The 25873-nt window shown below is 39.1% G+C and overlaps 1 protein-coding gene across 1 annotated transcript in view; it reads right to left on the bottom strand.

Moving 5' to 3' along the window:
• The window catches only part of LOC117295421 (phosphatidylinositol 3-kinase catalytic subunit type 3-like), a 115636-nt gene extending 91492 nt beyond the window's left edge, over window positions 1-24144 (bottom strand). The window contains exons 1-3 of the mRNA XM_033778070.1: window positions 23988-24144; window positions 6392-6580; window positions 1596-1653 (exon numbers count right to left, since the gene is read on the bottom strand). Coding sequence (XP_033633961.1) covers window positions 1596-1653; window positions 6392-6580; window positions 23988-24058 — 318 coding nt within the window. The 5' untranslated portion in view covers window positions 24059-24144. The remainder of the gene's footprint in view (window positions 1-1595; window positions 1654-6391; window positions 6581-23987) is intronic.
• Window positions 24145-25873: the final 1729 nt, after the last annotated feature.

Here is a 25873-nt window from a genome sequence, read left to right as displayed (position 1 = left end):
TAGGAAATACATCGCGATACTTAGTCGATACCGCGATTTACCGATATTTTGATTAATACAAAATCGATCCGATATCGATATCGTTTCCAAATTAGTATCGCGATATTCGATAATATCGTGGTATCGCCCAAGCTTAATTGATAGAGGTCAATTGGTAAAAGGGGAATCATTCAACCCAAAGAATTCATTATTTATTTATTCCACTGTCATGGTACCACGTACAATGCATTTGAGTGGAAAAAAAACAATTAAACGCATGTTTGACCCATTGACCTTTGACCTAGTTATTTGGAAAGGGTCAATCGAGTATACAAATATGTTTTGTAGATTCTCAAGGTCAGGTTTCTATTCACCTCTTACACAAACCTTGTCCATAAAATGAATAGTTTTAGAGACAATTGACCTTAAAGATTGCTAATTACCACCTAATTTAAATATGCAAATTAGGTCACTTCAGGCTTGAATCTCTTGTCCGATTTTTGGATATGTCATCAATAACCACCCAATAAACAAGAATCAACAATAAAACATCCAGTTATACTCAAATGAAGATTACGTGGTTAATTAACTGAGATTTTTTTTTTTACTTTACATTTAGAGTAAAGCTTATGTTCTAAGCTTCAATTTGGTATAATAAACTCACTCTTTCATATTATGATTTGGGAGATTAGGCTTCAAGAAAAAACGTATACAAATGCAATGGGGTTTTAGGCGGAAACAAAGAATAATAATAAAAACAATAAAAATCACGACGAAAACAAAACCTGTTCCGACGGTACATGTAGGTCGGAACAGCTAATAACAAACTGAAAATTTAGGCTCAATCGGTCATCGGAGTCTGGAGAAAGTAACGGGAAAACCCACCCTTGATTCCGCCCCTTTGGCTGTGTCATGTGTTTAAAACAAATCCATGATTCTAAATATCGAGAATTGATATTGTTTTAATGTTTTCTCAAAAAGTAAAGCACTTCATGGAATAATATTTCAAGAGAAGTCTTTCACCACTACCTTCTGTAGTGTAAACCCTGTAAGTTATTTGTAAATCTGTGAACTTTTTGGTTGTTTTTCTGTACCGAAAGTGTCCAATGGCTTTAAAGGGGAGATTTTCACAGGCATAATGTTCCCAAACCTGTATCATGCAAATGTGCGGGTTGGTGAATTTCAGAAACAGCAAACAAAAAATCCAGAATTATATGTGAGGCATTCCGCCCAGAATACGTCATGTTTTTGTTCAGGTTCTCCCCATCTGGTTTCCAAAAAACAAAGGCACACTTTCCAACCTCATGTTAACTTGAAACTTCACTTATAACTACATGTACCTGTGTGCAGCATTAAAAGTTCAATATGAACTTATTCTTATTTTGCCATGAGAATCCTTTTAAGAAATCAAGACTACATGTAAATAAACCACCTTTGTACAAATGTTTGAAACATATTAACCAATTTCTAAACAATTTCAAGCATAAGGACAGGCTAGTTCATTAATAGTGAAGGTTCAGAAACACAAGGATGAATTATTTTTTAGAAGTGCTTATACTACATGTAAACCAGCGTAAAGCATAAATACGAATCACTACTGTGGTCATTTAACTTACCTTTGCATTTCTGGGTAAATCACTGTATTTCACAGGAAGTGTAAGCCATTCATTCCAGCTATTTACAGAAAGTGAATAATAGAAATACATTAATAATATTAAGGGAATAAAAGGGTAACGGCGAGTTCTTGAAATGCCGTTTAAAATTGCCATGGTCGTGGCCGTGCAATATAAGCCCGAGCCGAAGACAAGGCCTTATCGCATGGCAACGACCCTGCAAGGTTTTAAGCGCCAGTTTAAGAACGAGTAACTACTATTTACTTCTCATTCATTAATTCAGCAACTTTGACAAACTTATCCGTTTTCCGACACCCTTGAGCTCTGTACATGTGTTGCAATTTTATGACTGAGACAGTTTTAGGATATTTTTGGTGCAACATGTTTCTCGTTTTCCTTTCACACACAGTGCGGCCAATCACCAACAGCACCCGCATTGCTTGTAACGAAAAACGCCTTGCACTAAGACCAGCACGTAGTATGCATCTAAATGTATCCGAAAACAACTGGTTATAAACAGCTCCAGCTGGTCATTATCAACCGTTAAATAATCCCCATGTGACACGCTCTCCACTAATATGAATAGCGAAACTGTCATACATTAGTATTTATGAATAGGCATTTATACCGCACTTTTCCAAAACATGATCAAAGCGCAAACAAAGAAAAGGATAAATTTCATCAAGCTAGAACAAAACATAAGTCTACTATGTAGTAAAGACATAGGTTTTAAGTATAACACCTCACAATGTTGAACTTGCTATGCCCCATTTTGGGCTGAAAAAAACAGAAAGCTTTGATTAAAATTTGAAATAGTTACTTTGGTACATATGTAGATCCAAGAAAGTAACAACCTTCTGACTAGGTAATGGCGGGCACCAATGAAACCTCTGACTAGGTAATGGCGGGCACCAATGAAACCTTGTTATCTCAGATTTCCTTTTCTGCAAGCCAATCTCCTAGACCTTATGGTATTTTGCTAAATATCACAACAGAATTGCTCCAAAAATAGCCTAGTACATGTGTAACCCTTTTTGCTTGTTGTTTCTCATATGGTGAGCACAGGACAATTACCTGCTGCTTGCCGATGCGCCGATGTATAAGAAGGGCAACAAATCATAAATAGCTAACTATAATTTTATGCTGATAATTATTTTGAGTAATTACCAATAGTGTCCACTGCCTTTAAGTCATTGAAACGTTTTGTGTTAGGAGCAGAGACTAAATATCAAAATGAATGTTAAGGTCACCTGTTATTACAAGCGGAGTACGCTTCAAGGTAGATTCTTTAAGAAGGGGTGTGAACTCCTCCACAAAGTTGGCAAAAGGATATTGGTGCCCAGGGGGTCTGTAGACAACAATAACGTCCACACTTCTACCAGTAGAAGTTATGGTAGCAGCCATTGTTTCGAAAGATTGATAATCCGGTGAAGATTTGATATTAACATTCAGTTCATCACAAAATAAAATGCAGACTCGCCTCCTCGTTGGCCAGCTCTGGGCTGGTGTTTAAAGATGTAGCCAGTGGGGGTCAGATCAAATATTACTGCGTCATCCACTGGGGTCAGCCATGCAACATAGTCCTGAAATTCAGTGGATTTGTTCTGGAGTGAATGTGATTTATCGTGCAGAGCAGTAACTGGTTATTATTCAGTTCTGGCATAGAATGAATACTGGTTCGATGGCTTAGATTCTTTTTCATAGCAATTTCCTCCTGTTTTTTAGGGGATCTTCGCCCGCGATGTTTCTTTCTATTTTTTGAAATACCAAGAGATAACATTCAATCCCATACATCCTTCTCCAGTCTGTGGGTACGTGTATGTAAATTGGACGGATTAAGGATATGGAGAAAGCTTTGCCCTTAAGTAACCAGTTATGATTCAGTTTCATTAAAATGTTGCCAGGACTGTCAGGTTCATGCAAATTGGACCAGGGTTGGGACAAATGTCTCCCAATCTTAAAAGCAACAGGTTAAAGGTAGCGATCGAGATGGCGTAATAACACACAGGGCTGCCATAGCAATACTTCATTGTTGCTAGTGTACATAACTTGCTCCATTGTTAAACCATAGCTGTATTGTCAAGGCAATAGTAGCTATAGAGTTGTGTACAGGGTTGAATAAGCAAGCTGTAATGGTGCTGGAGTGTGGCAGAGATGGCGTATAGTTCCATTAGCAAAAGTCAAAAAGTTATTTTACCTCCTCTATAATTCAGTCAAAGTCCATTTAAAGCCTTTAAACTTGTCGTACAGATCAATCAAACTCATACTATGCTTATTAATGATGAACGCAGCAATGACACCATAATAAACGAGAGCGGTGTGAGAGGACAACACGGAGGTGCACACTCCGTTCGTGCAGTATAAGCGAAAGACTTTAAACAGTGATTATCAAAATGAATTCAATCTTTAGCAGACAAGGCACCCCGGAAGATAAGACGCAATGACAAATTTGGGGTCTAAAAAGTTATATAAGGCACGCCTTATCTACAGGAAATTACGGTAAATAGTAAATTTATGTATACATGTAGCTGCATTTTCTGTTAAGATATCAAAAGAAAATCAAAGGTTTGAAACGTTTTTTGACCCAAGCAGTCAAATAATTAGTCAATATATCTGGACTTTGAATTTGACTGTTTTAGCTCACAAAATTTGAGATTTTGATGAATGAGCTTTCTAGTGGTAATTCTTCAATAAATAAAGAGGAATATAAATGATTTGTCAATTATGTTTCCTGATTAACTGCTTATTGAATATATTAATTTCCAGACCGATATCTGAAGAGCCGAGAGGGCTGTTTTCCTTTGTGGAAACCGATATGATATGAATGAGATCCGAAGTAAAGAGATTGTTGAGATTGTTGAGACGTGGAAAAAAAAATGTGTTACATGTATGTTAAACAAAATGAAAAGAGAATATACACGTACACAGCCGCCAAATGCTGGCCTTATTCTCATGTTTTTAAAATAAATTTGTAGAAAATATTCAAATGCACAAATCTTTGAGATTACTTTGGTAGTTCATTTGGGTTTTTTCATGTGTATGAGCGTAGCAAAGGAGCATGAAAGTGCACTTTTATTTCCCCCATACACTAAAGGGCACTGGACACTACTGGTAATTGTTAAAGACCAGTCTTCTCCCTTGGTGTATCTCAGCATATGCACAAAATAACAAACCTGTGAAAATTTGAGCTCAATCGGTCGTCGAAGTTGCGAGATAATAAAGGAAGAAAAAACACTGTTGTTGCAATAAGTTGTGTGCTTTCAGATGCTTGATTTAGGGACCTCAAAATCTTACTCAGAGGTCTCCAAATCAAACTCGTTGAAAATGACTTCTTTCTCAGAAACTACGTTACTTCAGAGGGAGCCGTTTCTGTCAATGTTTTATACTATCAACAGCTCTCCATTGATCACTAACAAGCAAGTTTTTATCCTACTAATTATTTGAGTAATTATCAATAGTGTCCAGTGCCTTTAATCAGAGATGCAACCAGGTGTTGAAAAAAAAATCTGAAAAATTTTGTGGTGACGTTTTGGACACTTAACGCAGTAAACCACCCCAACCTCGCAGCCAGAAATAGGGACAAACCTGGACTGATTTGTTGCGGTTGCCGGAGGTGAACATACGGAATCTGTATATTTTACTAGTTTGGGGGTCAAACAAACTTTGGTGTGCACACAAAAAAAGTTTAACTAGCCCAATTGTAAAATTAATGCAAAAAAAATTCAATGCAAAACAAATTGGGGGGGACGATCTAATCCGCTAATTTCTACCCTTAATAACACTTTTTTCGTCAACAGCCATTTTCATGGGTTTATGATTTGAAGATCGGTTGTATAAAAAACTTATTTTGCAAAAGAAATGTTCGGTCAGCAACACACACTTGGAAATAGCATGGAAGTAGAAATACATGTACAGATTTTATGTAGGCTGGTAGGGTCCTACCTAAATACTTCCTTGCCATTAACTCGTCAACTCGCTTGGTGCCGTCAACTCGCCGTCAACTCCTCCAATTTGTTTTTAAAATCCACAAAAGAGGCATAGAACTGTAATGTATTAGCTTAAGGAGAAGTTTCACAAGTTTTAGGTAACATTTCGGTATAAAAATGTAAGGTTTTTTTTTCTTGTGAGCAGTCGGCCGCCATCTTGCATTTTCACAGGCTTGTACAACACGACAACAGAGGGCGCTTTCCTGCATTTGGAATAGTCTTGACCTAAGTCGTCAATGATCGGTACTGCATGGTGTATTATGTACTGTGCTACGTGTAAATTGATCGGTGCCGTCTTGGGTTAAGACTCAAACTTATCCATGCCTGCCATATCTGCTTGGTTGAGAGTTGACGGCGAATTGACTGACACAAGCGAGTTGATGGCGAGTTAACGGCAATTAGTAAGACCGGGTGCATAATAATAATAATAATAATAATAATAAGACTTGTAATGCGCACATATCCACCCTGCTGGGTGTTCAAGGCGTTGTGATTCGCGCGCTATCGCTGACGATACCATCCGGGATTGTGTTAGTTTCTCCATGGTTTTAACAGAGATTTTCCAGTTTTTTTAATTTAAAAATAGCGAATTTGGAAGCATAAATCGGGAAATATCTGACATTTTTTATCCGATTTATACATTTTTTTATTTTGAACAAAAATAAGAAAAGGCGGTTTTCCGATTTAAATCGGAAAAGTTGCATCTCTGTTTAATGCAATAAAAAAACACCTTTCGCTACCCACAACAAAACCTAACGCTCCCCAATACAAACCCTTCAATTTCAAATAATATAAAAGCATACATGTACTTACTTCCATCTTGAGTTAAAGGATTTGTATGAAGTACAGCATGGTAGTGTCAAAGGAATTCCATCAGAAAAGATCTGGCAAGTCACATACAGATCAGAGCACTTATTCTCATACAACCCAGAAAAACGCAGATGGGGTTCCTGAAGCAGTATCTTATGTGACAGTTTCCTTCTCTTGCCTTCGACTGTTCCACTAAAAAAAAAAAAAAACATAGTTTGGCTTAGAAATTCACATATTTTATGCAGACTTGTCAAATGACGATGTGACAACTTTAAATGTTTTATATACATCAAAAAAATCATGAGTCTAGCAGTATTAGTTCCCCAGCGGCTTGGAAATTAAAACTTAGGATGGTGCCCTACTAACGAACATTGCATACAACATGTACAACGCATCTACCTAGCTACAGGCGGTCACAATGGCCCTAGTTGAGCAAAATTTTCATTTAAAAAAATAGTGCAGTGTGCCATTGACAGGGCAAACTGTTATTTGCTTTCTTAAACTTTAAATGTGCGCAAATAATGTACTCTTTTTCTCCACATGTACAAATGTAGGCCTACGGAGTAAGTTACATGTACATGTAGTTGCTTTGAAGGACTTTTGAGAACAAAACTACGCATGTGTTCTTGCAGGATTTCGTTGGGACAGGATATATTTTCTTAATTTTTGCCCACAAGGGATTTTCCAGTTTTTTAATGGTCACAAACTGTTTTTGAATCATAATTGAGGTCCAAGACCAAGTGACATTCAAGACCAAAAGCAGAAACCAATCTCACCGCGTCTTGGGTGCATGGAATTGTCACCAAAGTGTGACAAGTCCTGGTCGCATGCTACTACCCCCAAATGGTACCATTGTGAGGCAGAATTGATCACACCTGTGTGACATGAGGGGATGTAGTGTTATGCATATTGTCATAAACGCACTACAAAAGTCAGAGGTCATATGAATCACGCTTCTATCTTGTCAACAAAACTCCTGTGTGATCAACTCTTTATTGGTTCATTCCATAAAACTACATCAGTCAGGGATTCACCACAACTGAAACTTTCTTTCCGTCTCTGGACCACATTCCTCAGGCCAACCAAATGGATAATTTATGTTCTGGGTTTGCAGATCATTCCATGAGCAATGGGGCACAGTCTCATGTGCTTACTTTTTTTTCACTGTAGACTTGTGAGGTGTAGGCTGCTGACATTGGCAACATTGAAAGTCACTGTCCTCATCAAAATGCAGCTCAAGTTGTCATTCTTGATGTTCTTGAAAGATGACCCAGAGTAGCGAGGGCAGAAATAAATTTAGTTTAGGCTGCAATAACTCATTGTACCCTAAAGCCTGGTTCATACTTCCTGCGAATGCGCACGCATTACGAATGTTGACGCATCAAATTCGCAACAAAATTCATAGTGGGTTGAGTAGAGCTCGAATCTCTTAAGAATATCGCAGAACATAAAATTCACGTCAAATTCTTATCGCATCCGCATTCGCAAGTATGAACCACAATGGCTCCCATTGCAAATAGGATGAAAATCTGCCTACTTGAGTTTAGAGTTGTGCATAGACAAGCCCCACAGTATCTTTTTGAAATCATCTCCACCAAGGAAAGCAGCCATGCTTACAGTTTGCTTGATCTCACTTGCTGGTAGAACCTAAATCAAACAATTTGTTACGGAGACCATGCTTTCACCAAAGCTGCTCCTGTCCTATGGAATAAGCTCAAATTAACATCACTCATCAACTTCAAGAGGGAACTAAAAACACACTTGCTCACTTACAATACAACACAACACAATAATCTTTATTAGATCCCAAAAAAGGGCAATTCAAATGCTCGCATACAGTAAAAACATTGACACATTAAAAACATTGAAAAACAGACAATGGCTATATAAAATTACAAAAAACCACTAAAAAGCGATAAGAAAAATACTGGAGACTGGGCAATAAATTTAAAATTTATAACAACGTTTGAAATTGAGATTGTGGTGTGTTATTGCACGAGGGATAAAGGAGGGTGGGTAGCTGTTTGTCACACACTATGGCACTCGCATACCACCAGACCTAGAGATCTTCCGGCTGGCAAGCACATCATGAAGCGGATTGTTAGCATCATTAGGTAGCACATGTAGTTAGTTCGCCAGCTAGCAGATCCTCATATGCTGTGTCAATAAGCGGCCACGATTCCACAAGAATCCTTCCTGCTGCTTCAATAATTCTATTTATGCGATCCTTTGCAATCCCACATACATATCCACCCCAACAGATCAAACAGTAGGCCCAATACTAGCAACCGGTGTCGTAAAAAGTAGCTAAAATTTTACAATATCAATATAAACCACAAGGGGCGTAAATCCGGAGGTCGTTGGTTCGAATCCCACTCTAGTCAATTCTTTGTTCAACCCCAAAAAATAAAACTTTACACTTGACATGAAACAAATTTAATTTTCTAAGAGAAAACATTCGATAGATCATTTTTTTTTTCTTCACAATGGATTCTACATGCTCATGCCAACACAGATCATTGTCAAATACGACACCCATGTCAATTCCTACCTTCAGCTCCACTGAGTTTCTGCATGTCTATGTTTTCTTCCTTGTAGCCCTTAACCTAGAGTGGCTTTTAGCCTTGTTTTGGGCGACTTGCATATATATTTTTTTTTTTAACCCCAGATATTTATAACAAGTTGTACGTTCCACCTCCCTGTCTTTAAGATCACAGGCTCTGGTTGACGGTGTGATTTCCTTTAGTCAATAATGTAGAAGTAGTAGGCATCCGTCCGTCAATACTAACAATGGACTGCGCCCGGGGGGTTGTCCCCTATCTTGCAGCTGCGGCTGTGGCTGAGAAGTCCGATTCTTGCATGGCAGTCTCTGCCACAGTTGTTGCAGACATATGTGGATGGGGCTGACACAGGGGTTGGGGCTGCTACTCGCAGTTTCCTCCTCTGCCTCTTCTCCTGCAGCAAGGAAGTGCGCCTCTCTTCAGCGTGGTGGACCCCTATGGCAACTGTCTGCCTCCAGGCGCTGCGTTAACTGACTCCATCTCCGCTGCATTTGCCTCAAACCAGGCTACGTTCTTCCTCACTTTCTTGCTGTATGCTGCGAGGGCTTCGTTGTAAATGGTGTCACGCAGGCAGATCCACTTGTCCGCAGCACTTTGCTGATTGGAAGAGGAGAGTGCTTGATCAAGAGGTGAGGAAGAGCTTGTTGATATTTGGGTCTTTGGAGCGGCTGGCATTGATCTTGGGCCGTGCCTTCGGCTTGGCATGGTGGATCTGCCTCGGCTGTAGCTTGACCTTACTGAAGACGAGGGAGTGATCCATGTCACAGTCTGCACTGTGAAAGGTGGCGGGTAAAGCGGATGGAGTTGAGTGCCTCTCGTCTAGTAATGATGAGATCAAGCTGGTGCCAGCGCTTAGATCTTGGATGTCTCCAGGAGACCCTGTGCAGTAGCTTGGTCTGGAAATAGGTGTTGGTAATGCAGAGCTGATGATAGCAGCACAACTCTAGCAGTCTCGGCCCATTTTCATTCATGCTCCCCACTCCAAAGTGTCCAAGGCAGTCTGGCCAGGATTCATGGTCGACACCAACCCAAGCATTGAAATCCCCCAGGAGGAACAGGTGCTCGTTCTTTGGGATTGTGCTGATGGCCATGTCGGGCTCCTCATAGAAATTGTCTTTGGACTCGGGGGAAGAGCACAGTGTTAGGGCATAAACGCTCAGCAGATTGGCTGGTCGGCTGCTGGTCGATAAGCAGATGGCGAGGATGCGTTCTGAGCCTCCTGTCGGTGGTACAGTTGTGGCAATTAGCGTGTTTTCGCAGAGCCAACGCAATGTTCTCGAGTCTCTTCCGCACTCTTGCCATGCCAGAAGAAAGTGTAGTTTTTTTTTCCTTTAGTGAACCACTGTCAGCAAGTCGTGTCTCCTGCAGAGCAGCAATGTCAACATTGAGTCGGTCGAGCTCATGGTCGATAATGGCGGTCTTGCGAGAGTCGTTGCTTTGGTCAAGGCTGTCTGAGAGCCCTGGTTCTTACATTGCCATCTCCATTTTCAGTTTTCCTTTTTTGCTTGGTGCTGTGTTAACGTCCGCTTGTCGTGCTTTACACTAAGCCCCAAGCACCCATTGAGGCAGACGGACGTTGGCGGGTCGACACCTTACTGGCCGGGGGCTACCCGGCTTAAGGCGGGCGGTAGCCGACCACTGGAACACGATAGTTCCTCCCACCGTCGAAGCTGGCCAGTGGCGCCCCGTTAAAAAAAATTCCTTTGCCAATTTGGATGGGACTTATAACCCGTAACTGCCAGCTACCGTGTTGTGTCCTCACTCTAGGGTGAGGCTGGAGTGACCTCTCCAGGGCGCAAGCCTACGCATGAAGTATGGAGATCCTGGGTTGCCAAGGCATCAGAATCCCCCTCTCCGCCTTGCTGATGGAATCCAAAGGAATGCGAAGCATGACGTTTGGATCAGCTTGGCAGCAGGAGCTGCCAAAACAGTGTTTGCAAGGCACCGTTCTGCCTTCGGGGCTCCACTCCTGACGTGGCCGTTGGGTCAGTTGTTGACCTCATCCGCCCTGGCCGATAGCTGTCTGGTGTTGCTCATCCGCCCAGTGATGCAGTGTAGACACCACACTTGGGTTTAAAATCAGAGTTTTCCTTCTCCTAGATGGGCATCCTTCCATGGCTGACGTGTCACATCTACTAGTCAATAATAATAATAATAATAATATTAAAATTAAAATTTATATTGCGCCCCTTACATACAAAATGATCAGAGGCGCAGAACACATGTGGGAGTGTCGTGGCCGAGCGGTTAAGAGCACCGAATTCAAACTCTGGTGTTTCTGATCAGCAGAGTGTGGGTTCGAATCCCCAGCCGTGACACTTGTGTCCTTAAGCAAGACACATAACCATTGCTTCGTCCTTCGGATGGGACGTAAAGCCGTTGGTCCCATGTGTTGTGTAAACGCATGTAAAAGAACCCAGTGCACTTATCGAAAAGAGAAGGGGTTCGCCCCGGTGTTCCTGGCTGGATTGGCAGCATATTGCGCCATAGCACCTTCTAAACCATTACATGGTGCTTAAGGATTAGGTCTTATATCTCAAAATTCGCCCCACTCCTTGCAGTAATAATACCTGGCGCTTTGTATCCTTTGGCAAAATGCGCGTTATAAATACGGTTATTATTATTATGTTAAAAAGCACAGAGTGTAAGAAAAAGACTGGTCAACAGGCCAGTGCCCAAACAAAAGTATGGAGATACGTCTGTCCCGCCAACAGAGAACTAATTAGTGACTTATTACATAGGCCTATCTCTGCTGGCATCGGTAATGTTTTGACCTTTTCAGGAGACAGACGCCTCTTACCCTATCTATGCTAAAATTCTAAACTAACTGGCAAGGTGACCATAGAGTGGTTTTAAAAAGATATGTTTTTATATTACATTTAAAAGAGATGAGTTTCTGTTCGCTACGCATGTGAAGCGGTAGCGCATTTCAAAGCTTAGGGGCTGCCACAGAAAAAGCCCTATCACCAAATATAGTCAACATTTTACCAGAAGGATACTCCAACAAAATACCATTATTCCCTGAAGATACTTTCCAGATGGAAACAAAATCCTGTATGTACTTTGGAGAAAGACCATGAAGAGCTTTAAATGTCACTAACAGGATTTTAAAATGAATCCTGTACGAAACAGGCAGCCAATGTAATTGATGAAGTATAGATGTGATGTGATTAAATCGATGTGTAACCATTTCTTTAGCTTTAGAAACATTTAGTTGGAGATAATTTAAATCACAGTATTTGACAAATCGTTGAAGTTAATCTTTACACAAAGGATATTATCCTTACTAATCAGACCAATCATTGCAGTGTCATCTGCAAATTTAATTAAAGGACACGACATTTCAGAAGACCTACAGTCTGATGTATATAATGAAAATAAGAATGGAGCCAGAACCGTACCCTGTGGAGCACTAGTATTCGAATAAATCAAACTATTGTGTGATTGTGTGCCAGCAGCATTAATTTTAACATACAGAGAACGATATGTCAAGTAATTTAAAATCCAGGACAATAGAGACTTGGGTAAATCACAGAGGTCAAGTAGTTTCTGAATTAGTACATGAAGCTGAATATTGTTAAATGCTGACGAGAAATTAAAAAAACATCACTCTTGCTGAACTACATGTATAAGAGCAAACCTGTTCTAAGTGAGTATATAATTTTATCTAACACTTTTAAAAGAGCATCACTAAAACTACGATTTTTCTGATAGGCGAACTGCATTGGGTCAAGAAAGCCAGATACAAAAAAAAAAAAAAAAAAACAGTCTTTCACACAATTTCATTGATATGGCTGTTCAGGCCACTGGCCGGAGATCATCCCATGCATGTAACACTAGAATGCTTAGGGATAGGAATAATACGAGAGCATTTCCAAACTTGTGGAATAGATTGGGTCTAAAAGATAAGTTAAAAATAAAGGTAAAATTATAGAAAGCCTACTCGAACATGATTGTAAAACCTTTGCAGAAATTCCATCCGGTCCGGCTGCCTTAGCTGTATTCATTTTTTTAAACTGACGACAAACTTCTTGTTAAGAAACACTTAGCTCATAGGGATCTAAATCTTGTTGAAGTACATCGTGAAGGTTATCAACTTCATTATGAAAATCATATTTATCAAAACAGTTATAAAACTCATTCACCTTATTAGCATGCTCAACTGATGTGTCTGGTAATTGACTACTTTTTCCCGATTTATTTGAATAGCCACTCATGAGTCTCATTCCCTCCCAAACCTTTTTCATATTGTTCTGAGTCAGAGTCTTTTCAATGTTGTTCTTGTATTTAACTTTCTTAGTTTTGATGACAAGCTTCAGCTCCTTTTGAATTCTGTTAAGTTGCATCTTGTCACCTTGTCCATAGATCTGCTTCTTCCTGTTAATCAAATCTTTAACTTCCTTCGTCACCCAGGGTTTGTTATTGGGGTAGATTTTGACCTCCTTCGGGGAAATTGCATTTGATGTACAAAAGCAATGTAGCTGCTAACTGCGTCTACAAGATCATCTAAATCAGGGTTAGTTTAAATAAATTCATTCCAGTTAGAGCACTATAACGATGCTTGTAATTCTCTCAAGGAATCTGTATTCCATTGTTGAACTGGCACAATGTTTGGTTTCTGACGTTGCACTAATGGTCGATACTTTGGTAACAAAGACACTAAATTGTGGTCTGCTTGACCCAGCTGAGAGAGAGGGGAGGCAGGCTCCTTTGATGTTGGAGTAAAATAAATCCAGGGCTGCCGCCTGTAACACATGTAGGGCAGTCGACATATTGGTGGTATTGAACACTGCTTTTCTTTAAAGAGGAATGATTAAAATCCCCATTAATGATAACCATGGCATCTGGGTTAGCCTCGTTTCAATATCATGAATAGCTATACACAATTCATCAGTTCCTTGCTTGGCAACCGAGCGGTTAGGAATGTACATGTATATCTGTTGAACATGAGAATATTCCCAGGGTAGAGATAATTAATATAATTAATATGGGCGTAAACTGACCGTCAAAATTTCAAAGTTTGGAGAACATGCATGGCATTTAATCACTGCATTGTTTGGATAACACCATTTCTCATTAACGTATAGACAAACTCCACCACCACAAGCTTTGTCCGTGTCGCTCAAGTTTCTAACCCCTCGTAGCAATTTAAACCCATCTATTGCCACATGTTCATCAGGGTCATCACGGTCCTTCACCATATTTCAGTGAATGACATACGGGAAATGTTTCTGTAATCATGTAGATACCGGGTATTTGCTTGAAGTTCATCAACTTCATTTCTCAATGATTGTACATTGCCCATTATAACTGAGGGTAAATATGGTCTCATCCTCAGTTTACGTAAAAGTTTCTTTACTCCACCAGCTTTGCCTCGTTTACGACGTCGCATATCTTTTGGCAAGTCCAGAATCAACAGCCAGCGGTGTCATGCAAATGTCGGGTGTCCATAGCGTGCAGCTCTGCAGCAGTATAATGAATTGGAGAGTTTGTTGGTAACAAAAATCCAACATTTTCACATATTCCAAATGTTGAAGAGAGTAGTAACACACCCAGTCCAAGGCACAAACATCTCATACTTATGTTGGTGACATCCATGTTGACATTAAACATCCAATAAAGGATGATCTCAATATTTCAACTATGGCCAAATAGACATCGTAGATAGCGATTAAAAACCATTTTACTCTCAAAATTTGCATTTAGTCATAAATAACGCGAGTCAAAAATGCACCCGGCCGCACGGCTTTTTCAGCCGAGAGTCAAAAGCTACTTATGAATGATAATGATTACGTAATACCCCTGTGACATGAGCGGCGGATAAAAATCACGACGGTTGACGGGTCAAAGACATGACAGAGGTAAACACACACACACACACACGTAAGCGACGATCGGGCAAGTCATCTGGAAGTGGATGATCTTGAGTCTTGGTCACATTAGCAAAAGCCAACAGGTGGTTTATTTTTTTAACATTTGTTATACATGAAGAGAAATAACATCACAAAGTTTCAGTTGTTGGTTTTTTCAAAATAAAAAATTTAATTTCACCTTTTTCAAAACCCCCGCTGTTGAGTTTTTAGTGGGATATCATGGTAAAACAGTGGGATAACATGGTGTAAACTTGATTGTGTGTAGGCACAATGAACATTGAACCTTCTATCCAAAATTTGATGTAAACAATGTCCATGGACATATCTAATGTGTACAGGTTTGACAGAAAACCATTGTTGTCAGTCACAGATTTACATTTAATTAAAGACAGTGGACACCCTTGGTAACTGTCAAAGACCAGTCTTCTCACTTGGTGTTTCTCAACATATGCATAAAATAACAAACCTGTGAAAATTTGAGTTCAATTGGTTGTCAAAGTTGCGAGATAATAATGAAATAAAAAAAACATCCTTGTCACACGAAATTATGTGCAAGGTATTTCTATTATTGTCCCGCCCGCCTTCCCCTTTATTTATTTCAACCACTGCATTTGTGGTATTTACTTTGTATTGCTTTGGAATGTCCAGTATGCCCGGGTACCAACGTAGTGGGCGTTGGTTGCTAAATATATTCTTGCAGCGAACGCCTTAGGCTCATTTCTGTTCCTGATTCCGTTGCGTTCTGTTCGTGTTCATTTTTAGTTCTACTCAAACATGTAACTTCACAGCCATCTCCCGTAACTAGCCTTATTTCGTTTACAACTGTATTATTTCTAGCATTTACTTCCCTCACGTATAACTATCCTAATTTAAACCTTCCCACACAAAACTTTCCTTATGTAAATATTCCCCTGTTCAGGTGCCGTTTTTTTCTTGTTTTCCTTATAATTATTAATCACCATGAGCCAACTCACTCGGTCCCCCCTTTTATGGCTCATAGTTTCTGGAGTTAATTTCTCATGTAATTCAGGTTCTGGCTATTTCATTCAGTAATTATTATATTGCTTGGAATTAATCTTAGTGTGTAAGTCTCCCGTTGTTTCCTGTATATCTATTGTTGGTTTATGTAACGTTTATATCAGAATACCTCAGAATGTCCCCGTTGTTTCATGTATATTTATTGTTGGTTCATGTAATGTTTATACAAGAATACTGGTGAACGCCCCCCTCCTGAAACAACTGCTGGTCATCCTTCAGACGAAATAGGTCCTCTGCTAACACACTGGTCAAGAGTTTACACTACAGGTAAGCATGTGATTGGTCTATATTGGTCTAGTTACTGGCAACGTTACCCTTCTTGACATCCTTCATAATCAGAACCATATTACTGGAGATGTCAAGTCCAAGCAGGCTCAAGTGTGAAACCTCATGCAGAGTAGATGAGCCCATACAAATGGAGGGAAATGTACCATCTTTAGAGCGTGAAAGGGACAGTAGTTTGGTTTTCTTGGAATTGAAGGTTACCAGCCAGTTGTTTCCCCACTTCAGTGCATTCTCTAAATCTTTATTGAGTGAGGCACCCACCCCACCACGAGAAGTGCTAGAAGAGTTGGAGGAAACACTGTAGAGGGTTGAATCATCAGCATACATGGCTAGCTGAGACAAGATTACATCAGGTAAATCGTTTACGTACACAAGAAAGAGAGAAGGACCAAGGACCGAACCCTGTGATGCTGTCATGGAGGGATTCACCTATATTTTTGCAATCATAGAAACATGGCTTACCGGAGAACACCGAGACAACCACGCCTTAGGTGACCTCTAAAACACGTTACCTTACTTCAAGATATTCCACTCTGCTTACACAAAAAGGAAATGGAAAAAATACACTAGCCACAATTCAAAAGTTTCCTCTAACTAAAAATAATTTGCATGTTTCACTTCATGTAACACAAAACTCTTTAATGTGAGCATCCAACAGGATACTTATAAATGGTCACAGCAAAGTGAACTTTTAGGTATACATGGCAAAACCATGGTCAGTCGCATTACGGTCAGTTGCATTACAGTTTTCCAGTCAATGGAACCTTTGGCAACCTTGGTGTTTGATGCTGAACAGGCAACAGGACGTGTGAGTTGTTAGGCCTTTCAGCCTGTTGTGGTCATTGATAAACTGTCGTGGCAGTGGCATAGAATGTCCGTTTCCAATCTGGTGTATCTTCATTCTAATAACTATTGTCCACCGCAAAAAAAGATGATTTTACCAATATGCATGGTTGAAGGTAACCTTGCTCCCTGTATTCTGTTGGCCTCTATAACCAAGCTTGCCAACTGTGTTTCTAGCCTCAGGATCCATCAGTATTCCATGCAAGAGTTCTAGAAGCTTCTTTCTCTGTCAGCAAATCAAGAAACAGCTGTAGACGGCGTCTATATAAGAATGCTATGGGTGGCCCTTGATGTGCACTGGGAAGACCATATGCCAAACTCCCAGCTCTACGCGCCCTACCACGAGTATGTGTTAAGATCAAGGAACGAAGGATGAGACTTGCTAGCCACTGTATCCGCCATCCAGAGCTAGCTGTGAGCCCTTAGTGCTTTTGGAACCCATTGTTGGAAACAAGAGCCAAGCAGGAGGAGACTAACATTCGTAGATCAGCTGAAGAAGGATGCAACACAACAAGAAACATTAATGCTGGACCTGGATGCGTGGAAGACAACCATCAGAGTATCACGAGAAGGCGTCGGTTTCAATACAATTTCCTGGTTTTTTTTAGTCCCATTGCCAGTGACAAACAAGGTTTCTTGTAGAGTTGTTGCTATCGTCAAAGGACAAGCACATCAGTGTCTGGAGAACTACGAGGGTGCTGCACATCTAAACGGTAAAACTAAGACATATCATGTAAACGCTCTAAACCAATGAAAAGGCAGAATACCTGTAAGGGGTGTTATAATGTTACATACCAGTCACTAAATGGTTGGTCATATCTGCATTTATTTAAATAAAGGTCCTCAAAATGAACGTAATGTAACATTTTGACACTTTTCCTTGGGCAAAACCCATTAGGACATTAATATTATATGTTAATTATTATGAGGAGACTCACAATTAACTATAAATATGCTCAATTGCCTTGAAACTCTTTGAAAACTTGTCCAAAAAGGAGATTTTTAGGTGAAAATGATGCATGACCTCAGGTCAAGGTCACTAAAGGTCAATAGAAAAAATGGCAACATCATTTTTATTGTTCTAGGGACACATTAGAATGCATTTATAATGGTTGCCATAAATTAACATGAAATTTCCACAGGACCTGAAATCTGTACATTTGCCCCCCCCCCCCCTTCTACATGTTGAAGGAGATACGTAAGCGATGCTGCTTTGAGTTAAGGCCTAGAAGTTGGTCTCTGGTGAGCGGATGTTGATTAAAAGGCAGAAAGAGCATGACATTATGTACTTTCGACTGCCTGACTGGAGGCAGGTATCAGGTCTGGGTTTGGGTTGATTTCCCCAGTTTTGAGAAGTTGAATCTGACAGCTTCCAACACAGATTACATTACTATAAATGCAAATCTTGGATCAAGTGTACAGTACAGTCAAACAAAATGGCTGCTGCTTAGCCTGCAATGAGTGCGTGCATAGGTGATGCTGTACATTGGAGTTCAGTGGTGGCTGTACGAAACCCATTGAAAAGACTGAGGCCAATTTCATAGAGCTGCTTAAGCAAAAAATTTGCTTAAGCACGAAAATAGCTCCCTTATTTTACACATCCTACTGGCAAAAATTTCATGCCATTTATACATTGCTTATGTATGACTAGTATTTAGCTGTTGTTTACTTACGTAGCATAACAATTGAGTGGAGTCTTGGCCGGTAATCTGATTTTACTAAGCAATGAATTTTTTGCTTAAGCAAAATTTTGTGCTTAAGCAGCTCTATGAAATTGGGCCCTGATCATCAGAAGCAGTTTATCAAGGGGAGTTGCTGATGAATGCTCAGCTTAATTTCCTCTTTGGTGTGCATGGTTGAGTGGCTGAGATTGAGATGACCAGTCCAAGATTGTAGGTTGGGAAAAGTGGTTTGTAGACAGGATCCTGTACTGTAAAATATTGCATTATTATGTATAATGATAATCAAATGATATAAAATGTTAATTTAACATGGCAACGTCTTTGAAATATGGACCATTTTATAAACCTCAAATGTAGAGATATTTGAAATAATTGTATAAATACTTAGATTTACTCAAATGTTTGTGTAATAATAGGCCTACATGTGTAGTTCAGTTAGTTTTCATCTTGCAGTGTTCATTTGAAATAAGTAGAGTCTCCATCAGTGAAACCTGTGGTTGTCTATGTTTAATTCAAAAATAGCACAAGTAAAGCACAAGGAACATTCATTGTTTACTATGATGAGGCCCAAAAGATACTTTCAAATAATTTTTTTTTTAAATCAATAAAACACCAAGCTAGACAGAGGAGGGCAAACGAATGGAAGAAAAACAAAGCAAATATTGTCTGTCAATAAATTTTTTCTGGAACAGCACTTTTGTAATTTCTCTGATTATTGCAGCCTCTATAGTGAAGATCGCCAAAAAATTCACAGATTTGTATGACGTTCAAGAAAATAGACAGACTTTTTTTATTGCAAAATAGCGTTTTCAGACTTAATTACCTTCGCGCACTCCACATCAAACATACTAGAACAGAAGTTGATTTAGATTCCGGAAAAAAAGCATTTGGAATAAAGTATTTCTGTTGTAAATCAAATGAAAGATGTTTTGGTTATTCATCTTGAGCTATTCGATGGATTCTTGAACGTTGGTAAATGCCTCACGTTATTTTCTTCACAGATTTATTTTGCACGAGTATAAGATTTAAAGTTTTGATTTAAAGGTATAATGTCCGTATTCCGTCTTTTAATATTGCCGACATTCAAATTGGGGAACATTTTTTAGTCGTACCTTCCCTCTTGTAATATTTTTGACAGTGAGGGAAAATGCATTTAATATTTTCTTTTAAAAAGAAGAATGTCAGTATTCCGTCTTTTAATATTGATGTCAGTATTCCGTCTTTTAATATTGCCGCCATTCGAGTTTGGGAAAATTTTTTTACAATTTAAGATTGTTGGACCTCCACTCTTTGGTATTTTTGCCATTGTGGGACAAAAATAAGTGTTTTTTAAAGGTATAATGTCCGTATTTCGTCTTTTAGAATTGCCGCCATTAAGCTTGGGCGATATCACAATATTATCGAATATCGCGATATTAATTTGGAAACGATTTCGATATCGGATGGATTTGGTTTTAATCGAAATATCGATATATCGCGATATATCGCGATAATCGCGATAATCGCTATATATCGCAAATCGATTAAATATCGCGATGTATTTGCTAGCTGAGACATCTTGCACCCCATAGGTTTGGAGTAAAACCAGAAGAATAGGTCATTAGAACACCTCTCTTAAGCTATGACTGTCTCTTCTACAACTTTCACTTGGAGTTTGAAGACTGATGATGTCAAATTTCATTAATCGCGATTATATCGAATATCGCGATATATTGTCGGCGATATATCGTGAATAAAATAAATCGATATCACCCTAGCTTAGCCGCCATTCGAGTTTGAGAACATTTTTTTACAAGCTAATTTTGGTAATAGTACAATGTCCGTATTCCAACTTTAAATATTGCCGACATTTGAGATGGAGACAAATTTTGTCCGACCTCCCCTTGTTGTTATATTTTTGCCGCTGTGGAAGAAATTAAGCACCAACTTCATGTAAAGGTTAATCTGGGTGCCTCTCATATCATCATAAGTGCTTCCAAAACACCGAGGTTTTTATAAAATATAAGTGCAAATAAAAATGAACGATCAGATCCGAGGAACTATCGAAAATGACATAAAACAGCCACGACCACTCCAGAATCCTGTACCTGCTCCTGTCATGCCCCTTGTAGTCAGTTCATGGTTCATAGAATTATTTTCAAAAAGGTACAATCAGGTTCTAAACAAGCTTTTGAAACAAAATTGTTGTTGTGTAAACTCGTTATAAAAAATATCGGTTTTTGCCAATTGGATTGAGAATTTAGATTAAATTTTATGCAGCATCTTGACAGATTCTAGAAGTCTAAAGGCTTTCATCATTTGTTTCATTTTTGTTTTACCATTGATGACCGATTTTGTTATTTTATTTTTTATTTTATTTTTTAGAGTAAACGTTTGTATTTGTTGACCCAGTAAAGGTTTTTTTTTGCAAATTACCGACAAACTTGTGTATTATTATTTTTTGTTTGCCGTTTTTCTTTTTGTTTTTTTATTTTAATGGGCTCGAGTTCAATAACACCTGTATGGAAGTGGTATCTCTGATGTGGATAGGGAGTTTATTATTTTTTTGTAAAATCCTCTAAAGTTATTGATCACTCATACAACATCACTTGCATATTATTTCAGAATCACAGTTCCAAAATGTAAAATTCTAGAACTACTGCTACCAACAAAGCAAAACATAACATGGGTCCACTGGTGACAAACAATTAATTGCACATTGTATCTTAAAGTTGCGTTCGGCGCTGGGCGGATGTGTTCCCATACAGCCCAGAGATTGAAGGACTTGGGTGAATAAGATATACTCATGACCACAAAAACGTGGAAATACCAGCGAAAACAGAAGGAAAATTGTCATGCAAAATTACCCTGTTAAAATGGGGAAAAGATTGTGGAAAAAAATCAAATTGTTTGATGCATTTGTCCCACAACGGCAAAAAATATAACGAGGGGAGGTCCGACATTCTTAACTTGTAAAAAATGAACCCCAACTCGAATGCCGGCAATATTCTACCATTTAAAAGAAAAAATGTTTATTGTCCCACAGCGGCAAAAATATAACAGATACAGAAGGGGAGGTCTGACATCCTTAACTTGTAAACATAAATGTTCCCCCAATTCGAATGCCGGCACTATGTAAAGTCGGAATACGGACATTATACCATTAGTTAACAAAAATTGTTGTCTCACAACGACAAAAATAAAGAGGGGAGGACCGACATTCTTCACTTGTAATAAATATTCGCATGCCATGAATATTAAAAGACTGAATTTGAATATTCTACCATTTAAAAGAACATTTTTTAAATGCATTTTCCCACAAAAGCAAAAATATAACAACGGGGGGGAGATCTGATTCTTAACTTGTAAAAAAATTTCCCAAATACTTGAATGCCGGCAATATTAAAAGTCGGAATACATACATTTGTACATTACACCATTTTAAAAATAATTGTTTTTGTCCCACAACGGCAAAAATATAACAAAGAGGGGAGAACCGACAAAAGGGGAAAATGATAGTGCCATTTTCAATGTTTGCTGTAACGATGGCCCTGGGAACTAGACAGCGAAGCTGCCATGGCGAGCTGCCGATCGCCAGATAGACCCAATGACTGACAGAAAAACCAATTATTTTATCAACTGATCAGTGGTCAAAGGGGTGGAGACATTGAGAAGTATGAAGTAATGACCAATTAAAGGAACACGTTGCCTTGGATCGGACGAGTTGGTCTATAAAAAGCGTTTGTAACCGTTTTTTTATGAATTGATATGGTTGGAAAGATAATTTAAAAGTATAATACAATGATCCACACAAGTTTGCCTCGAAATTGCGTGGTTTTCCCTTTACTGTGCGAACTAACACGGTTGGCCATTTATGGGAGTCAAAAATTTAACTCCCATAAATGGCCGACCCTGTTAGTCGGCGAGGTAAAAGGAAAACCATGCAATTTCGAGGCATGTTTGTGTGGATCATTGTATTCTACTTTTACAACATCTTTCTACCCATATGCATTTTATAAAAAACGGTTACAAACGCTTTTCAAAGACCAACTCGACCGATCCAAGGCAACGTGTTCCTTTAAGGTTTTCATTGTTTTAGCTCCTGGAACCAGTGATAACCTCTTTGAGTTTCACCTTTTAATATTATCTACATGTAAGCAGCAATATCTGATTTAAGTTTTAAATCTGTACATCATTGCAATAAGGAGTGATGACCATGTAAGGTTTTCATTGTTTTAGCTTATTCAACTTGGACCAGTGATAAACTCATTGAGTTTCATCTTGTCATGTGAATTTACATGTACCATGCAATATTTGATTTAAGTTTCAAGTCAGTGCATCATAGCAAAAAGGAGTATGACCGATTAAGATTTTCATTGTTTCAGCTCATTCATCTGGAACCAGTGATGCACTCATTGAGTTTGTTCTTTTCATATATGCATCTATATGTAAGAAGCATTATTTGATTGAAGTTTCAAGTCAATACATCATTGCAATAAGGAGTTATGACAATCTAAGGTTTTTATTGTTTCAGCTCATTCAACTGGAACCAGTGATGCACCCTTTTGAGTTTTATCTTAACATATATATGCATCTTTATGTAAGAAGCAATATTTGATTTAAGTTTCAAGTCAGAACATCTTGGCACTAAGGAGTTGTGACCTTTTAAGGTTTTTAAATGTTTCTATCAGCTCTTTCAACTGGAACCAGTGATACACTCTTTGATGTAGGAAGCAATATAAGTTTCAAGTCAGAACATCTTGGCAATAAGGAGTTATGACCATTGAGGGTTTACATTGTTTCAGCTTTTCATTGTTTACAAATGTTTGCGTAATAAAAATTCTACCATGCTGGAAAGTCTCAAAACGGCATATTATTGTAAAGTTGGATTCTTTTCTTACCAACTAATTGTTTTGTATGCATGTACAGCTTTTTTTGTTTGTTTTTGAATTTTGATTGTCTTTTGCTGTTTTATTATTTGTCAACATCTCCCACCACCTGCACATTCAAAACATAAATCAACATCCCTGAAAATATGAGCATTTTATCATTTCAATACCTCAATAATCAAAGAGGTTAGGGACTCAAAATCTTTTACCTTGATTTAGTTGAAAGGCATGGGCCGTCAAAATTGTGTATGATATCCTAAGAGGTACCTCTGACTTTATTGTATAAATAAACAACATGATGTAGCTTTCACTTATGAAAATATCAGGGTCCGAATTTCAGACTTACAAATGGTCTATATAATAAAGAATATGCCATATGCTTTGACATCTTTTTTGTATTTGTAGTACAGGCATAAAGAACATGTCACAAAAATCAAATTTTTACTTACACTTTTATCTGTACATCAACATTTAAATCACAGCTGTAGATATAATAAAACCTATCCGGCTCATCCACCATAATGTTCAGCTCTGTTGAACAACTGATGAGGCACAATCAGAATATCTTCAGTAGAGTAACTCCAGAATAAGCTCTTCGATGATTCTGCAGAATGACATAATATGCAATTATAAAAGTTATGGCGCAAATTATAACAAACGTGTGAGATTTCAAGTCAGAGAATTATTTTGATGAATATCAAACTACGAATTCCTTTTCTTGCACCATGTAAATACAATAATCTATATTATAAAAGTGCTTAAATCGCATGGGCGCCGCCATTGTTGTTTGGCAAGTGGTGCCCACACCCTGCTAAAATGATGCGTCCTGAGGTAAATTTCGGGGTACCCGTGTTGGGGCATGTGTTGTTTGTGAAGTCACAGTCAAAGCGCGAGCGTGAGTGCAGGCGTCCTTTGTGATGTCACAGTAACTTCGCGCGTACATAGAGTACAGAACAATGCATGGGGGGTGGGGGGGGGGAGCACGACGACAGGACGAAGACTGGTGGGGGTTATTAGAGCACGTTGTGTGGACAGGGAGATGGAAGGGGCATGTAGTGGTACGTCTGTTGGAAGAGGGCGGGGGAACGCCAAAAAATGTAGGGAGTATTAGTAAAAGGGCTGGACAAATAATACGGAAAGGGAAAGAAAAAAAGGAACTAATGATGACATTGGACAGGGAAAAAATAAACTGGACAGAGAAAAATACACGAAACGGAGAACCACCCGACTGGCAGGACCCGTGGGGAACAGGGAAAGTTATGGGACGGCAAAAAGTGCAAAGAACAATTCACGGACGGGATGCGGGAAGGAGGCACGGGTTAGATTTTGATCAAGGGTAGGAGAAAGGGGCACAAAGTGGTACGTCTGTGGAACGAGGACGGGGGAACGGCAAAAATAGAAATGATAGGGGAAAATGAACAGGGCTGGGGTATAGGTAGGGATTGAACAAAATTAAAAGGGACTATCGTGATATGGGGCATGGGACAGGAAAATATTAAACTGAATAGGGGGGATCAAGCCCATAAAACGGGAAAACCCCACAAACGGGACCCGCGCGAAACTGGAAAATATGAGTTATGGGCAAACATTGGCAAGCAAAGAACACTGCAATGCAGGGGATCATGGGGACGGGAGAGGCACGGAGGCGTGGGTTAGATATGGGACGGGATAGGGAAGGGGCACATGGTGGGACAGGGAGTTGGGGAAAAAAATGAACGAGGCTGGCGAGGGGGGAAAAAGCAAAGGGGTTTGAAAGCTATACAGGACAGAAAATAATCAACTGAACTGGAACAAAATAAACGAAACGGGATATAAACGCTGGGAAAGAACCACCATCGGGATCCGCTGGAAACTGGAAATATGGATGGGATCGACAATGCCGAAACGGAAAAAAGATGGACAAGTGTACGATTTCACAAAGCACTAAGATTCGTCTTAACTTTGGATGGGTTGTTTGCCACAGTGATTTGTATTGTGACCCTGCCCAGCCACTTTAGCCCTCCCCTGTACTTAACACTACACTTGCAGCATTCTTACGTCGAGCTTTCTAGCGGGGTTGCCGCGCCAAGCGCGGCATCCCGCTAGTAAAAATAATAATAACTAGACATAATTGCATTTGTGCACAAATGCAGAGCTGTTTCGTTAATGACATTTTAAATTTTGTCAACTGAATTTGAAATTTATTCATTTTTTTACAGCAGTCACGACCAATCCAGGCTATTTAAAAAAATAATTTGGATTATACCATGTTCGGATAGCAATTTATGTGTTAAAGGTGCAAAAATAGAAAAAATCATAAAAAATCTTGTGATGACGTCAATATGACGTCATTTCA

This window comes from Asterias rubens, chromosome 10 (genome assembly GCF_902459465.1).
Source record: "Asterias rubens chromosome 10, eAstRub1.3, whole genome shotgun sequence".
NCBI classification, from domain to species: domain Eukaryota; kingdom Metazoa; phylum Echinodermata; class Asteroidea; order Forcipulatida; family Asteriidae; genus Asterias; species Asterias rubens.
The sequence above is the reverse complement of the archived record's forward strand: the minus strand, read 5'-3'. Positions and strand labels throughout refer to the sequence as shown.